Raw genomic sequence first — 17,370 nt, 5'->3', positions numbered from 1 at the left:
CATTTTCCTGGCCTCTCTGGCTTCCTTTTAGGCTCAACTGAACTTTGACCTTCTACAAGCAACTTTTCTAGATTCCCCTCTTCTTCCTTCTGTTGATTATCTTCAGTTTACCTGTGTATGTCTTGCTTGTATACAGTTGCTTACACATCTATGTCCCCTTATTATGAGCTCTTGAGAACAGGGACTTTTTTTGTTTGTTTGCATCTCTTGCTTAATTACAGTGCTAGGCAAGGTCTACAGGCGATGATAGCTTCATAAAACTTTTGTGAAAAACTGGGTTTATTACAAGAGAAATGAACTTCCATGTGGAGCCCAAAGAGTTCACAAGCCTTCAGAAGCTTGCAGTTTATGAGAAACAGCAAAAGAGGAAGAGAAAACACAAATCTCCATCCAAAGGGGCATGGCATGGGAGGGGAAAGGTGCAGTGAAGGTGGGAAAAGGACAAAACCCCACACAAAGAGAGGTGCAAGGTCAGGGCAAAAGCCCCATTTTTCTTCCTTGGCAACACTAGACCATGAAGATAGGATGGTCTCCTTAGCTACAAGGGCCTAGTGTAGACTGGCCGGTGCCTGTCTTGACTTCCAAGGACATACAGGGATTTGGGATACAAACAACAAATTATGTCAACTGGGTGGGGGGATGGTGCTGTTTCATCCTTGACATATTCAGGGTCTCCTGAGTTTCTGGAAAATATAGTAAACTCAAAAAGCCAAGTTCAGGAGACCCCTTAATAGCACATAGTAGGTACAGTCTGTTCTAAAATAAAAATCACCAGAGTATGCAGTATGCATCCTAGAGTGCAAAAATCATTCAATAAAACCACAGGACCACAGGGGGAAATGGAATTATGGGCATAACACTAAAAAACTTCATCAATGACCCTTAAAAAAAAAGATAAGAACCTAATAAGAATGATGGCCAAGTTTTATACATGTTATGTCATTAACAAATAAATAAATCAATACTACAACAGATAGTAGCAGTGTCCATGGCCTTAAGCTGCTCCTTGGCCCTGGTTCCCATGATGCTAGCCTGGTAAAGCTGATGGCAATGGGCCACAGGGAGGCATTAGAAGTGGGGCCATGGCCATTCCTGAAGGTTCTGGGAATGGGGGAATCTGAGCCATAGGGGTGGAATTCCTGGGTGCTAATCAGCCTTCTGCCCATAGTTCCTAATACACCAGAAGATATATAATAAATATGGCTCTTTATCTTGAAAAAAGGCAGTATGTTTGATTGTGGAAGTGAATGTTGGGGGGACAGCTAGGTGGCACAGTGAATAGAGCACCAGCCCTGGAGTCAGGAGGGCCTGAGTTCAAATTTGACCTCAGACACTTGACACACTTACTAGCCATGTGATCTTGGGCAAGTCACTTAACCCCAATTGCCTTGCCTTCCCCCCTAAAAATAAAGGAAGTGGGTGTTATAAGGGTTGCAGCTTGTGAATTATTGTGAAGTAGTACGATTTCTCATGGATGCCAATCAGAAGGTTGGCTCTAGGCAAACATGAAAAACCCATCATGCTTAGGTTGTTCCCTAACATATCAACCTTGTGTTGAGCTTATACTTAATAAATTCTTGTTGACTGGATGACCTTAACTAGCTTCCAAGATGTCTCCATTAATCAACTATAGACTTTAGACTAAGTGTGAAAAGTCCTTCACAGGAATGACATTGCACAAGACTGGCCATGTCCCAGGGCCCATCTACAAGTTATCAACCTAGTTGGAACTGGGGTAATTCCAGAAATTGGAACAAGCATAACATTCTAGTAAGATCCCTGAAAGGGAGGAAGGAATTACCTTTGAGCCCACTTTGGTCAGAGAACCCTGTAAGCTTTGAGGGGTCCAGAGGCTGTTGGACTTTCTATTTTCAAATCCTAGGGAGCTAGTAACATCCCCCAGAAGAGGTTGGGAGCCAGGGTCTGACTGGGGATGGTTCCACCCAGAGCTCTTAAGGGGTCCCCTGTTGACAGATCCCAGCAAAGAACCTGCTGCCATGGTCCTGGGGAAACTGCTTAGACAACTTACAAATGTGAAGACTTCCAGCAATCAGCAGCTGGGAGTTCTTTTTGCCCCATGTGCTCCCTAAGTTTGAGCTCACTTTCTTTAGGGCTCTGTATGTGCTTGGGTGGTGTGTCCCAGATTTTGGGTAGGATGAGCCAGCTCTGTCTTGACCATGAGGCAGGATCAGGGATTTCTCAATAGCCCCCAGGAACTCTTCAGGGAGTGGCAAACAAATTATTATAGCCATGGTTACTTGTGAAAGGGATGATAAAATAGTGCTTTGCTCAGAATCACAGGACTTTTGAGTCTTCAGCTGCCCAGGCACTGTCACCACGTCTCCCCTACCTGTTCTTGTCAGCTCCATTTCTCCTGGGTGCTTTTCCCATGGCACCTGACCCTTTGAGTTAATTCTCTGGACTCCCTAGCCTATTGGTAACACTTTGCCCTTTACATAAAGGTGGGCCTGTCTACCTCCCCCATTATTTTGAATACATATTGTATTTGCTTTTCTATGCATATGTTCCCCCATCTTCAGAAAAAATAATCATAAGCTTCTTGGGGGCAGAGGCATTTTCATTTTTGTTTCTCTCTCCAAACTTAGCACAGTGTCTGGAATATGAGACAATAAAGGCTTTTTGAATTGATTTATATGCAAAGTAATACAAGGTAATTTCAAGATAGAGAAACTGTTAATAATAGGCGAAAGTAGAAAAGGCCTAATTTAGGAAGAGGCCTGTACTTTGAAGAACTCTCAAGCTTCATCAGCTATGTGATGAAGTGGATATAGTGCTGGGTCTGGAGTCAGGAAGACTATCTTTCTGAGTTCAAATCTGGCCTGAGACACTGAAAAGCTGTGTGACCCTGGGCAGGTCACTTCACCCTGTTTGCCTCAGTTTCCTCAACTGTAAAAGGAGCCATTGAAGGAAATGGCAAACATTCTAGTGTCTCTTCCAAGAAAACCCAAAATGAGGTCAGAAAGAGTGGGACAGGGCTGACAATAACTGAACAACCATAATAATGAGATTCTGAGGGGCAAAATGAGGAAGGCATTTTACTTGTGGGTAGAAACGAGGTGGTGATGGGACCTGGACCCCTAAAAGGAAAAGACCATGTCTTTGAAAGCAACCTAGTCCCCGAATTTCCCCATACATTTCAGTAGTCCGATCAATGGCCCCTCTAGTTTACTTGACAGTACTTTCACTGTCCCTTGGCCTACCCCAGACCACTTATCACTTCTTGATCCCATCCTTTCACTGTCCTTTTTGTATACAAGCATCAGTCTCACCCCCTTTAAGTTCCTGACTAGGAACCCTGCTGGCTTCTATTGGCGTTACAATAAACCTTATCGTTTGACTAGAAGGTTCGACTGCATGAATTCATTCCCAGCATACTATACCCTGTACCCTGACATTTGGGGTTCCCAGCAATCCCAAACTGTATCAGAACCACTTTTACATAGTGCAGGCATCTAGAATAGGAAGCCTCTAGCTAGCAGGCTGGTTGAACCAGAAGAGATGGGCAGGAAGGTGATAACACAAAAGATTGGGAAGGCAGGAGGAAGACAGTATAAAGGCCTTCCAATACCAGGCTGAGGCAGTTCTATGGGGCAATCCCGAGCTGTTGAAGATTTCTGAGTGGGGGAGACTGACAGTCAGATCTGTTATAGGCAATTGTGAGTAAAGAAAATATATGCTTGCTGATGATCATCTTAATTTTTATAGATTAAGAAACTAAGGCTCAAAAAAAAAAAAAGCAAAAAAGGGGCAGTTAGGTGTCACAGTGAATAGAGTACCAGCCCTGGAGTCAGGAGGACCTGAATTCAAATCCGGCCTCAGACACTTAACACTTACTAGCTGTATGATCTTGGGCAAGTCACTTAACCCCAATTGCCCTGCCTTCCCCCATCCAAAAAAAAGAAAGAAAGAAAAAAAAAAGCTTATAGAACTAAGTTGACCTGCTAAGTCACATGAGTAATCAGTGAAACTTGGAATTTGGACCCAGGTCTCTCAACCACAGGGCTAAATGCTAAGGATCTTTCTTGGGCAGGGGCTTATCCTTTTAGCTGGAGTAGGCTCATCTTCTTCTACATCTAGAAATTATTTGATATTTCTTAACATATGAATGAGGATAATGGCAAGTAGGAGTTCCACCAGCTTTAAGCCTGTGTGTGCCATTTTGATTGTTACCACATTCTAGGCTGGGTAAGCTTGCTTCCAGTTATGTGTAATGGGGCTGACTCAGAGCATAAACAGGTATTCTGTGTGATGATTAAAGGTTTTTTTAATTGGGGAGCTGCAGAGCAGGAAAGGAGTGTTTAAGTCAACAAGCATTTGTGTCCATGTACAAAAGACTGGGGGAGGGGATGTGCATGCCTGCAACTTGACCTGTTTCCTTGGCTGGTTTCCAGTGAGGAAGAATGCTCTAAGCCTCTGATTGAGGACCTCCCTCCCCAATCTGATTGCAATATGGCTTCAAAGCCACATGATTGACTATATCAATCCTGCCTCTATTTGTGTTTTGGAAGAGACTTCCTTTTCTTAGATGAAGGAAGAACAATCCTGTGATATTCAAAAGGGTGGGGGGCCAGAGGTCACTGACAAGAGTCCATGCCAGGGATGGAGAAGCTTAGGCCTCGAGGCCTGCCTTCTAGGTCCTTGGGTTTGGCCTTTTGACTGAGTCCAAGTTTTATAGAACAAATCCTTTTATTAAGGGGATTTGTTATGTGAAGTTTGGATTCAGTCAAAGGGCCTCACATGAGGCTGCAGGTCCCCTACCCCTGGGTTAGATGGTATTGGGGTACAAATCACTGGGTCAATCAGTTGACATTAGGGAGATGCCTATAACTGGCAATTGATATACTGTGGGAGAGGGCAACTAAGAGGCACAGTGGAGAAGTGCCAGATTTGGAAGCAGGAAGACTCATCTCACTGAGTTCAAATAGGGCTTCAGACACATATTAACTTTGGAGCCCTAGTCATGTAACCCTGTTTTGCCTCAGTTTCCTCATCTGTAAAATGAACTGGAGAAGGAAATGTCAAACCACTCCAGTATCTTTGGCAAGAAAACCCCAAATGGGGTCAATAAAGAGTCTGACAAGACTGAATACAACATACTGGGGAGAACACACCAGAACGTGGGCGCAAATAGCACTAGAAATAATACCCCAAGCCCTCAGGGTTGGGCTCTGCCCTTACTTCGGGGTCCCCACTTTCATTTTTGTCTTTGTTATCGCCGGGCTGACCTGGCACGATGGGTGCTTAACCCTCCAGGGTTCCCACTTCATGCGTGGTTGTGGAAGGGAGTCCAAAAATGGGGGTCTTAACACCTCCCCGAGCGGTTGGGAAGCCCATGGTGTTCCAGCAGAGCACGGACGGCGCTATATCGTTACTGCATGAGGGTTACAATCTAGTAAGGAGAAGCTGCCCCGGACCTATTAACCCGCGAGGCGAGTGCCTCGGCCCTTTTCACAGATGAGAGGGCACAGCGGTTAGCCTAGGGTTACACAGCTGGCCGTGGGGTCGTGGCAGCAGCTTCCAAGAATGGGGGGGTTTGGGTTCCAGCGCCGACTCCGATGCTTCCAGGGGGCACAGCCGCGAGTTTGCGGAGCACGGGCTGAGAGTCCCCAAGTCCCGGGCTCTCCCTAGTGCCACTGGGCGCTCTCGCACTCCCCCTTCCGGAGAGGCCTCCCGGCCCCACCCCCTCGCCGCCCCGGCCTCGCTTCGCCAGGTCCCGCCTCCTCAGTAACTTTGGTCTTTTTCAGTCTCACGCCCCGCCCCCCCACGCCCTCTCCGCCACGCCCAGGCCCGCCCCGCAGCTCTCAGTACTGCTCTGGGCCCCGCCCCATCAGCCAGTTTCGGCTCTTTCCCCCCCCCCCCCCCCCCCCCCCCCCGGCCCCGCCCCACCCCTGTCTTTCGGCTCTCGCCCCCGCCCCCCGCCTGCCCCCCGCCCCGCCCCTCGGGCCCTCGGCCCTCTCCGCCGCCGGCCGGGACGTGACGCGCCTCGCCGCCCCGCCCCGCCCGGCCCGCCCCTCCCTCCCTCTCGGAGGCCTGGGCCGCGGAGCCGCGCCGCCCGGCCCGGCCCGCCGCTCCTCCTCCTCCTCCTCCTCCCCCCGCCTCAGCGTCCGCTCGCAGCCGCCGCCATTTTGTGTGCAGTCCCGAGCGCGGCGGGCGCGGGCAGCCGGCGCTGAGGGAGGGCAGGAGGGCGGGAGGGCGTCCCGCAGGGAGTCCCGGAGGGGGCCGAGCGCCTCCCGTCGCCGCCGCCTTCCTCGTCCTCGGCCTCGTCCCGGGCCCGCGCCCGCTCGGCGCTCCCGCCGCTCCCCCCGTCCCGTCCCCGCCCGGCCCCAGCCCCAGCCCGGCCCCGGCCCCAGCCCCCGCCGCCGCTCCCCGCCCGACGCCGCCGCCCGCCTGCCCCGATGAGGGCCCGGGCTCCGGGGCCGGGCGGCCTGTGAGGGGGCGCCTGCCTCCGCGGCCCGGGGCGGGGCGGGGGCGCGGGCCGCTCCGCGCCGCCATGGAGGGCGGCTCGCCGGGCTCGCCCCCTGCTGCCGCCGCCGCCGCCTCGGACCCGCCACCGCCGCCCTCCTCGTCCTCGCCGCCGCCGCCGTCCCCCACCGCCCAGCGTGAGCTCCAGCGCCCCGGCCTCAGCCTGCTCCCTGACGACAGGTCGGGTAACCCGGCAGCGGCGGCGGCGGCGGCGGGGGGAGGGGGAGGGGGCGGCCATGATGGGGGGAGGGGAGGGAGGCCGCGGGGGGGTGGGGTGGGAGGAAGGGCGGGGTCGGGCTCCCGCCAGCCCGCCCGTCTGCTGCTGCTGCTGCTGCCGGCCCGCTCTCCCCTCCCCCTGCCCTCCCCTCCCCCTCCTGCCTCGGCCTCACTCCCGGGCGCCATGCTGCAGGCAAGGTGAGCAGCCGCCCCCGGCCCCGGCCCTATCCCCCCCCCCTCCGGGAGAGGGGCGCTCAGGGCCCGGGGCTGGGGGGCGGCGGGCGGGGTGGGGGAGGGGCGGGAGGCCGGGGCGGCCCGGGACCACGTGGGCTCGTGCCTGGACCACGCGCCTAGACAGGGATCCCCGTGCCCCCTGCTCCCCTCCTGTGGTCCTCCCCGCTTTTGTCTGGTTCTCCCCCTTCTCCCCTTTCTCTTGCTCTCCTCCTTCCCCTCCCTCCATTCCGCAGGGGAGGATTTGGGAAACCCCCATTTCAGGGAGGATGAAGTCCGCAGCCCGCGCCCCTCTTAGAAAGGAAGGGCTGGGCGCCGAACAGCGCCCCGCACACTCTCTCGGGGGATGAAGTGGGCAGCTCACGCTCTCAGAGGAGGAGTAGTCAGGCTAAATTTAGGATCCTTCCCCCGTAGAAAAATGCCTTTCCTTAAATCTTTATTTGCTTTTTAGGGAGTGGCTTGAGGAATCCCGACTTCTGGTTCGGGGCGGGAGGAGCAGGCAGGTTCCCCCGGGTGGGTGCCGCTTAGTTAATGGAGGCTTGGCTGAGGCCAGGAGCAGGAAGCGGGGCCCTAGTGTCTGGGGCTCCCTCTGACCCCACCCCAGCGCCCTTCCCCCTTCGAGGATTCCCTGCCACCTCCGGGGCTCTCCAGGAAGTTGCTGGGCTCCAGGTACCTCTACCCTCAGCTCCCCTGTCCCCCAGCACCCTGAATTTGGCTCTCTTTAGAGAGCCTAACTTGTCTTTTCGAAGGAAAAAAACACCCACGTTCAGACACTAGCACAATTGTTTGGTGAGCATTTTTTTAAACCCCTACTTCCTGACCGCTGCCAGCCTACAGATGGAGAAAATAAACAGATTAGCAAATGACTGTTTGCTAAGCCCGGGTTTCTCTTCAGGCTGCCCCCTCCCCTCCTGGGGATAGGCGCTTTACCACAAGCTGCTTACACTCATTAGCAAGCCTCTCAGGAATTCTCTTATGTCAGAAGTGTATGTCTTGCAAGGGGTTGGGATGGTAAGTAGTCTCTTTTATTAAGTAATTAAATTAGTTTTCTCTTTGCTTCCTTCCTTAGCCCAAGACCAAAGAGATGCTTTTAAAAGAGAGTTAGTTTGTTGAAACCAGGACTTCTAACCCTATTGGCTCTTTTAGAGTTGCACATCCTTGCAAGTTAATCATTTTAATTTATCCCTGAAAGTGCACAGTTTTCTTTTTTTTTTTAAAAAGTCTACTGTATCATTGTCAAGTAGTAACTGACAGCAACCTACATGTGGTCGTGATTTGACCTTTTTGCCCCTCAGATCCATTGCTTGGTCTCCAGCCTTCATCCCTTTATGAAGAAAATGGATACTGTATCAGTGTGCCAGTCCATGCCTATGTCTGTAGGACAGAAAAATGTGATCTACTCTTGTTAACCACCAGCCCGCTCTGCTGCTCCCCCCACCCCCTTACTGGGGGGGAACTGGTCCGCGTATTCTCTCACATCTTCTCCTGTGTCTTACAGTGTCTCATTCGATACTTGATGGAAGTTTAAGCTGACCAAGTCATTTGTAACATACTGTTGAAGCACAAACTCTGAACTGTCCAGTCCCAAGCTTCTGGCTGCTTCTACTGTTCCTTTGTTAAGCACGTGCCTTACAGTGAAAAGTTCATGTGAATGTGTTACACACTCAATCATGGTGGTCAGTACACCCCTCTGCCCCTCCTCCCAGTATATACCTCTCTGTCCTTCATGTACAAAGGGAAAAAACACCAAGAAAATGACTTGCAGTGCCGTACAACTGATGTGTTTTACAAGCATAAGTTTCTTTGAAAAATACAAAACACATGTTGAACCTCCATTCTCCCCTTTTGCCCTGTGTTGGTACCGTACAAATAAGGGCCCTTTGCCATCCCTCACATGTAGTCCCAGCCCATCCACAAGTCTGTATTATAAAGAACTCACTTTTGGGGGGAGAAAGGAACCACTGTCCAGATTCGAATTGAGTTGACCACTGCCCTCCAGTGTTCTTACTGCTCTCCTCACCTTTGTGGCTTCATAACCTCCTTGGTCTGACCTGCAGTCAGGGATCATGTGTCCGTGATCTCAGTGGCTGAGAGGGAGAGCCTAGTGTGACCACACAGCTCAGCATTGTGACATAGCCATAGAGGCCAAAGCCAAGATGTCTGAAGCACCCACAGGGAGCACATGTTTCAGAAAACCGTTCCTCCTAGGACCCAACTGAAGGGAACTGAATTTAAGTTAATGTCGTTTCCCTTACAGTGTGATCCACCCCCAAAGAGGCCACTGGCCAAGAATAGCTACCAGCAGCTTTCCATTACTGTTTGAAATGAGAGACCTCCTTTCAGCAAAGGCTTGGTGCTTGGGTCAGTGGAAAAGGATGCTCATTTTCTTTTAAAGTTTTTGAGTTTTTTTTAGATTCACCATATTGGATAATACATTTTCCAAGGAGAAACAGTTTTTAAAGAAATAGTTGAAACTGTTTCTCTTGTCATTTAAGTCTCCAAATAGAGGGTACATTTTGAGCCTTCCCCACCCACTCCTCGCTCCTAATACAGACCAGAACCAATATGTATCCTTTCAGTTTAAAAGGAAAATGAAATTTAATCTGGTAAAAAAAGAAAAAAAGGCCTAGTCTTAAGCATTGGGTTGTACTTTTGTTAAATTATTCTTTGCTACAGTATCACTTTTTAAAAAAAAATTAACTGATGTACTTAGTATAGTTCAAAATAAAAGTTCCTGGATGTTGCAAAAAAGAAAAGGTGGGGCTATTTGGGGAATCCTTGTCAGCACATCTAGTAAATAACACATTTAAAAGGGTAGAAGAATTCTGTTTTATAGCCTGCCTTCTGAAGAAGTCATTTTTGGGTGCAACCAGTTAATAGAAATGTATCCGAATGTCACAAAGGTGTTTTTGCCCCCTAGTCCGAGGAAAAAATATTAGGACTTATTACACATTAACAAAAACCTCTCCACAGAAAAATGTTAAGAGATACAGGAGCCAGGATCCTCTTAAAAATCAGTTGCTTTACCAAATAGAGTGTTTTTAAAATGCATATCCTGACCTGGCTCTTACAAACAGTGGGATGGAACTGAGTGGTTTTATATTTTATATTCTTCAAAACCCCCCCAGGATCCAGAGAAGCAGCTGTTTGGAGATTGTCCCTTCCCCTCCTGCTTTTATTCCTCTGGCTAGAAATGTTCTTCCCAAAGGACAGTGAGTGTGCTTATTTAGGGTTTGCCTGTTTATTTCCTGGTTTGCAAGGTTAGAAATAAACATTTGATTGTAAGTGTGAGAGATGGTTTTCTAGATTTGTTGGTGTAGAAAATTCTTGTACCACGTTTGTTTATTTTCAGGAAAGTGGCCAGGTTCTTGCTTTTTTTTTTTTTTCCCTCTCCTGTGATATAGGAAAAATAGTTACTTTGGGGTGGGGGTGTGCAATTCTTTGTAATAAGTAATGCTTTTGTGTTGTTACATGGTGGTAGAAACCATCGAAACATCATACAACAATGATTAGCTGATATTTTCCATAGCAGTGTATAGGCCAAATCCCAGGAAAACATAATACTAGTGTCTGGATCTGTTTCTAACCAAAAGATTTTAATGGTTTGCTAATTTGAAGTTACCAGGGATAAAATTCCAATACCGTAAGAATGTATAAGACTTTATAGTTTTCTGTAATGGAGTTTTGTGTGATCATGGGTCTGACCCATCTCCCCACCTCCACCCTATTTGGGTCCTAGTTTCCTGTGGAAAATGAGGCCATTGGACTAGATAGTCTCCAGAGTCCTTTCAGGATTTGTTAAATTGAGTCACAGAACAGAGTAAGAGAGCCCCAAAGAAAACCGTAATGACCAAATAGGGCATGTGGAATTGGAATTGGGTAGCAGATTAGCTAGGAGATGTTTGGAAGTCAAGGCCCAAAAAAATGATGTACTTGGTTAAGACTTATAGAAGGGGCTGTTTATTGGTCCTATTTATTTTGAAAATGAGAGGCTGGGATTAGTCCAGCAGTTTGTGCATCTAAACATATTCTTGGAGGTTTGGAAAAAATCATCTGGCCAGAATGAAGGATAATTCAAATGAAAATGTCTGTAGGTTGCTTATAGCTTTGTAGCCAAAGAGCTGATTGGGCAGGTGGTGCTTAATCCCTTATCCAGAGTAATTCTAGTCAAAAGGATGAGGCTTGGAACTCTCTGTTGGCCTGTACTGTTGTATATATGAATATAGAAAAGTGAGGCAAATGGGAACATTTTTATCCAGATGGATGGCAGGTACAGTCCCTGAATGGGCTGGTGGCAGAGTTGTGCCCTATCCGGTTAGGCATCAAGACAAGATGTGGTGCTTGACTTTCCCAAGTGTTGGGATGCCTCTTGTAACGGCATTGTGGCTGGTCTTTACTAGCCCTTTGAATATCACTTTGTCATTGCTCTCTCTACTTTGGAATGATGGCGAAATGGATGAGGATTGAAGTGATAGGCTTGCGTGTTTATAGTTAAGGGTCGTTGGTTGTTGCATGTAAACCTTTTTCAGATAATGATGAAATGTGATCTTCTAACCTCTTTCTTGTGAAAGAAGGATTAGATATATCCTCTTTTCTTTTGGAAGACAGAACTAGGGTCAGTCCTTTTCATGGAGCATTTGTAGAGGGGTGTTGGACTAAGTGATCCAAGGCCTAACAGTATTCTGGTCCTCTGCATTCTTATGGTCCGGTTTATTTATTGGGACCAATCCTAGCAGAGGAATTTGCAGAGAAGCTAGCGTCCCTTTTTTTTTTTTTAAGCTCTTTTAAGGTTCCAGTCAGTTTAAATTGTGATTGACATGAATTAGGTGTTGGGATTGTATATATTCTAGAAGACTTTTGAGGCATCTTTGGTATGTTTTATTTTCTGACCCAATAACTACTTTCTTAAACTGTCTCAGTGACTGAGATTGTATTAAATCCTCATTGGCTGGCTTTCACCCTCGGTAACATCTCTGGAATGAGAAAACCGAGGCAGAAGATTGGTCATTGGTGACAGTTGCTACCTTGGAAGACCACGTGGAAGTCTGAAGTGTTTGACTCTGGTACTGTTTCTCCTGATAACCTGAGTCTGTGACTTGGGGCTCACTAGCTTGTGATTTGCCCTCTCAGTCTGAATTTCTTTATATATTATAGTTTGGAAGAGATTTTTGCTCTGAAGTTCCATTGTTTTGTGTGTCCAGGCTTGTCCCCACTTGAGAGGAGCTGCAGGCATCCTGGTGCCCCTAGTTCTGAACCTTTAAAGGAGGGGGACCTCCTCAGGCCAGAATTTCCTCCCCCCGCCTCAGAACAACTTCTGGTGTCAATGGGGGAGACTTGATAGCTATGCCCAAGCTTTGCATGCAGTAGCTAGCAGGGGATTCAGTGATGGTTTGATGAGTGAGTGATGCTCACACCTTAGACATGTGGACCTTTAGAACATATCTGTGGACTTGAGCTTGAGTGCAGATTGGAGCCTTAGGCTGAGCCTAGTTCAGTACTGACTAAACTGGATGTAGACCAGCTGTCTTAGTGTGGGGTTAGGATTCCCACCATGTTATTACTCCGTGAGGGCCAGATCGCTCCAGAACCCAGGCCAAAAGTTGTGCCAGGGGCTTAGCAGTTGAGACCATGGGAAAAACATCTGCTTGTATAGGTTAGAGTTGAACCCAAGACATCCTTAGCTGCATCTGGGTAATGGTGTGGGTTGTCTTCTAGGCATTTATTGAGGTAAAGAGTAGAACTCACTTGGTGGTTAGAGAGATCTATGAAGTTTGTACCTCATCTCTGCCTTTTATATTCCTTAGCCGAAGGGAATTGGGTTCACTCAGGAGCAGATACAGGACTTGGATGTGGTCACAGAGCCTTTGGCGCTCAGGAACAATGACTGGCCTATTCCCCTGTCAGTCAGGCCATGGCTAGTGCTCCAGTCCATTTTCCTTTAAACTGAATCACATCTTCCGTGCCAGTGGCTCCCTGCTTGCCCTTACAGGACAGCCCGAGCCAGGCTTCATTTTGTGGGCAGTTGCAGTTAATTTTAAACCCTGTTACTTGGCAGCCTTGCCCATGGGAGGTAAATCTTTGCTGAATGAATGAAGGAATGCACCCTTTGAAGGACATGGGCAGAGTATTAATGAGTTCCAGTGGCCAGGTGGTATGAGTCTGCAGTCCCACCTTGTGGGATGGTGATGAGAGTAGTGGAAAAGGGAAATCTTAGAGCATTTAGCAGGTGTCTGTTGGAGCTGCAGTTCCTCCACATTCTGCCATTGGCTAATGGTGGGAGTAGAGGATTGTCAAGGTTCCATTCAGCTCAAAAGTCTTATGAATCAGTGAATTGGATTTTCCTAGAAGAGTGAAGCAGTCTAGCAGCCAACATTTAGTAGGTGCCTACTGTGTGCCGGGTACTGTGCAGTGAAAGACTTTAATGGTTTGAAAACAGAATTTTTGGTGCCTTTCCCCTAAATATTTGGAAATCGGTTCACCTGGAGTTGCTATCACCTTTATTCATAGATTAGAGCTGTCCTGTGGCCTGGATCAGCAGAAGGGTTCTGGAATTCAGAAATTTTGTGGGTGCCTATTCACACGTTCTCCTGGTGGGAAACTAGTTGGATGAAATCGGGCATGGTTGGTGCAATTAAGTTTTGGGGAAGTTAAATATTGCCTTGGAAAAGTTTGCCCAAAGCTGTATTTTACCGTCACTCAAATAACCTTTTTAATCATTTAGTCCAGGGAGTAACTGCCTTAGTGGGGGGAAAAGTCGCCACTAAATCAAGAGTAGCTTGTTACTCCCAGGTTTCCCCAGATGCAAAGATTCTCTGCCTAAGAGGGATTCCATCTTTGGAGCCATCCCTGATGTGTGTGTGTGTGTGCGCGCGCGTGTGTGCGCTAAGCTGTGTAGGGCAAAATAGGCAGATGTTCGAATCTTCCCCTTGGACTGAGGCTTGAGGCCTGGTTTCTCTCTCCCTCCCAAGTACCTCTGGACAAGTCACCTGAACTCTCTTCTCTTCCGTTTGTAAAACTAAGCTGATCATGTTAGAATAAAATACGCTTGGAATCATTACTCTAGGACCCTTGCCCTTAACCCTTCTTTCTCTGCCCTCAATCGCTCCATTCTGTGAAGTCAGATCTTTAAAATCTAACAGGGTGCAGACCCTCTCTTTTTAAATTAGAAGGATGAATTCCAAGTCTGACACTTCATAGACTGGCTCTGTAGCACTTCTTGGCCTCCTGTGTACATAGTTGGTAAGCATGGTGCCCGTTCTCAAGCAAGTTGGGGGTGAGAGACAGGAAATGAGACATTTCTAACTCGAGCTGAATGTCTTGTTGCCTTAGCAGGAGTAGCCCTCTGAGGGCTAGAGGTTGTGATGCCCACTCATAGTACACTCTTAAGTTTTATGTGGAGCATTTTACTTTTCAGAAAGTTTTTATGAGCCCACTTACAATGTATACAATAGTCTTTTTAATGTTGTTATGCCTCTGAGATGGGAAGGATGGGTAGTAACTATCCTTGTTTTTTTTTTTTTTTTGTCTTTTTGGAGGGGGGAAGGCAGGGCAGTTGAGATTAGGTGACTTGCCCAAGGTCACACAACTAGTAGTGCTAAGTGTCTGAGGTCGGATTTGAACTCAGGTCCTCCTGACTCCAGGGCTGGTACTCTACTCACTGTGCCACCTAGCTGCCCCAACTGTCCTTGTTTTACATGTGAGAAAATTAATGGTTAGAGGCCGAGCTCCTGCCTGGGGCCTCCTTTTATTCAGATGCTTTGGTGGACTCCATGGGCTTCAGTCCATTGTTTAGTATATTGGAGGTGCTCCAAGATTATTTACTGAATTAAAAACCAGACGAGTGGCAATGAGTGATGGGAGTTGGGGTTTCTTATTTTTCCTAAGATAGTCTGCTTGGTATGACAGATATCCACCCTATAACTTTCAGAGGTCACCTGTCTTGGCATGTTGCCATGGAGATCATAAGGCGATGTCATAGACACTGGGCTGTGACCACGCTTGAGAATTGTCAAAGGGAGGGTCGACTTGCTCTTTTTCTTTTGACTAATGAAACTAGGTAGCAAGGACATAGCAAAGCACGTGAAAGACCAAAGGGTTATTTCGAGACTTTTCTGGTCCTGAAAATATGTGAACCAGGTTTACCACGGTGGTGATGTGACTTTACCACTTAGACCCTGTGAATGCCGCCGAAGTCTTTGTTAGGAACCTGGCAGAGCCCTCAAATTATTTTCTAAAAGAAAAGCTTTATCTAATCCCACTAATTCCTAGTAAACTTTTTTCCTGCAATGTCAGATTTTAGTATTCCAGAGGAACCTAGTTAGGTCTATTAATTAGTTAGTTGCTAAAAGTTTGTGAAAACTAGCCTGTATTTAACTTTCCAGGGCTTTTTCCATTTGGGGCCTTTTTCAACTGTTGGGCTACATTCTGAATATCCTGAGTTACTGAACACTGAGCGAGCCTTCCTGGGGACGTGGCCAGGTTAGGGTTTGGGCTGCCAATCCCCATAGCCTTGGCCTTCACACAGCCTAGCTAGCTAGCTGCCTTCTGTCAGTGGCTCTCATGCTCTACAGGTAACCCCACCATTGTCATGAATGGCCATACTACTTTTCCCAGAGAGCTCTCCAGTCATCTATGCCCTTCTCCTCACTTTCACAGGATTTGATTTGATTTTGCATGTTTCTTGACTTCATTTTTGCAAGCAATGTCATTTTCTTCAGAGATGGGTTATTCCATGACTGCTGTTTTCAAGCTGCCTGGACTGCTTGTCTCTTAACCATTTTACCAGTCATTCCCCTATCCCCTCTCAGGAATAGGGGAGCTACCCCCTTATTGATTTTGTTAGCAGAGCTTCTTTAAACAGGATAATGAAATCTTTAATTTCATCATTACCATTGCAAAGCATCTGACTGCATTGTTCCTCCTAGAAAAATGAGCTCTGAGCAAGGGAGATTTCCATTTTAGGGTTATCAAAGTAGGCTTGCTTAGGCTACCTGGCTATTATTTCTTCGAGGTAGCAACACACTGGAAGTGTTTTCTCCTTAGCTGTTGGTTATTCCTGAAGAGGGAGAACAGTTGTTGGAGCCCACTTATGTATAGAGTGTGGTATTTGTTAAGCATGTCTTGGGTTCTGTTTGCAGAGCTCAGGAAGCAGTGGCCCTGCTGTACTGTGTCCAGTTGTCAGAAACAGTTCCATTAATTCTCTTGAGTAGGATGCTTTGGGGAGGGTGTGTGTGTGTAATGGAAAGCACCCCTGAGGGCAAGTTGGGGAGCCCTGGGCTCTAAACCACTGTAGATTTGTGCACCCCACCTCTGCTCTTTTTGCTCTAAAGGTCATCTTGGTCTGGTCTTTGTCACTGTATGCCTCAACTTGGCAGGTGACCGTACAGTAAAGGGCTTGGGCAAAAAGCTCTCAAGCCCTGTGACCCCTGGCCTTGGTCCTGTCAAGCTGTGTCGATGACAAGCTGCTTCCAGCTGTAGGCCTCTTGTTTCCTGATCTCCAAAGTCAGAGGCCCTTCTGGCTCTGTGTTTCTCAAAGAAGAGATATTTGTAAGGTCCTTAGTCCAGTGCCTGGCACATAGGTACTTAATAAATGCTTGTTCTCTGCCCATTTTGGCCCCCTGTTGCCTAGGAGTTTAGGAGTAGGAAGGGGTAGAATTGGCTGTTTCAGGAATTTACCTTTTATTGGACTTTTTTTCTGAAGCCCTGCCCTCTCCTGGGTGACCCGGTTTGAGGTAGTTATAAATACACCGTGCAAACACTGTGTCTTGTTTTTGGTACTTTTGGTTAGAGGAAATTACTGAGTGGTTTCCCCATTATATTTGAAGTGTAAGTTTTAGCAATGGAAGGATGCCTTATCAAATCACTAGTGATAATGAGATTAGCTCTAAATACGTAGAGGTGAATGGGCTTTTCCTGTGAGGTTATTTTGAGTCTAACTGAGAATTTTTTCATCAAGTATTCTGCCCTAGTTCTGTCCTATTTGCCTTTGTTTTTTGAAGCCACCCCGCCATTGTTTTTGGTATCAGTTGTGTTAGAAAATGGCTAGGAGGATCCAAGTAAATGGGTACTTGATCACTTCAGAATCCCCTCTTTTATTTCAACACTTTACAGATAGTATGTTTTTCACTGTTGACTTGCAGCCAACTTTGAGATGATCCAAAGAAGTTAGTTCAGAAAACCTGGTGGGGGATTGAAAGAGCATGAGGTCATTAGGGCTGCTCTGTAGGCTCAGACCCAGGGCCCATCAAACTGTGTTCTAATAAGGGCTGCAAGGAGAGGTGGAGGAAGCAGGGCTGCGCTTCATGAATTCAGTAGCAGAAGCTTAGGGACGCACCACCGCCCCAGTTTCTCTAATAAACCATTATGGGTCAGTCATCCATGAATTTACATCAGGTTTTTCTGAATCTGCTCCTTTTTTCCACCTTGGGCTAATGAATGTCC

The 17,370-nt window shown here is 47.6% G+C and overlaps 1 protein-coding gene across 1 annotated transcript in view; it reads left to right on the top strand.

The window, feature by feature from the left end:
- Positions 1 to 6,511: 6,511 nt before the first annotated feature.
- Positions 6,512 to 17,370, top strand: part of ZC3H4 (zinc finger CCCH-type containing 4) — a 30,433-nt gene continuing 19,574 nt past the window's right edge. Inside the window, 1 exon segment of the mRNA XM_069089108.1 lies at positions 6,512 to 6,663. Within this exon segment, the coding sequence (XP_068945209.1) occupies positions 6,512 to 6,663 (152 nt within the window).

The sequence above is a fragment of the Petaurus breviceps genome, unplaced genomic scaffold (assembly GCF_028583685.1).
Source record: "Petaurus breviceps papuanus isolate PSGF00001 unplaced genomic scaffold, PetGlider_PUasm1.0 185, whole genome shotgun sequence".
NCBI classification, from domain to species: domain Eukaryota; kingdom Metazoa; phylum Chordata; class Mammalia; order Diprotodontia; family Petauridae; genus Petaurus; species Petaurus breviceps.
Note: the sequence above shows the minus strand (reverse complement) of the source record. Positions and strands in the feature narration are given on the sequence as shown.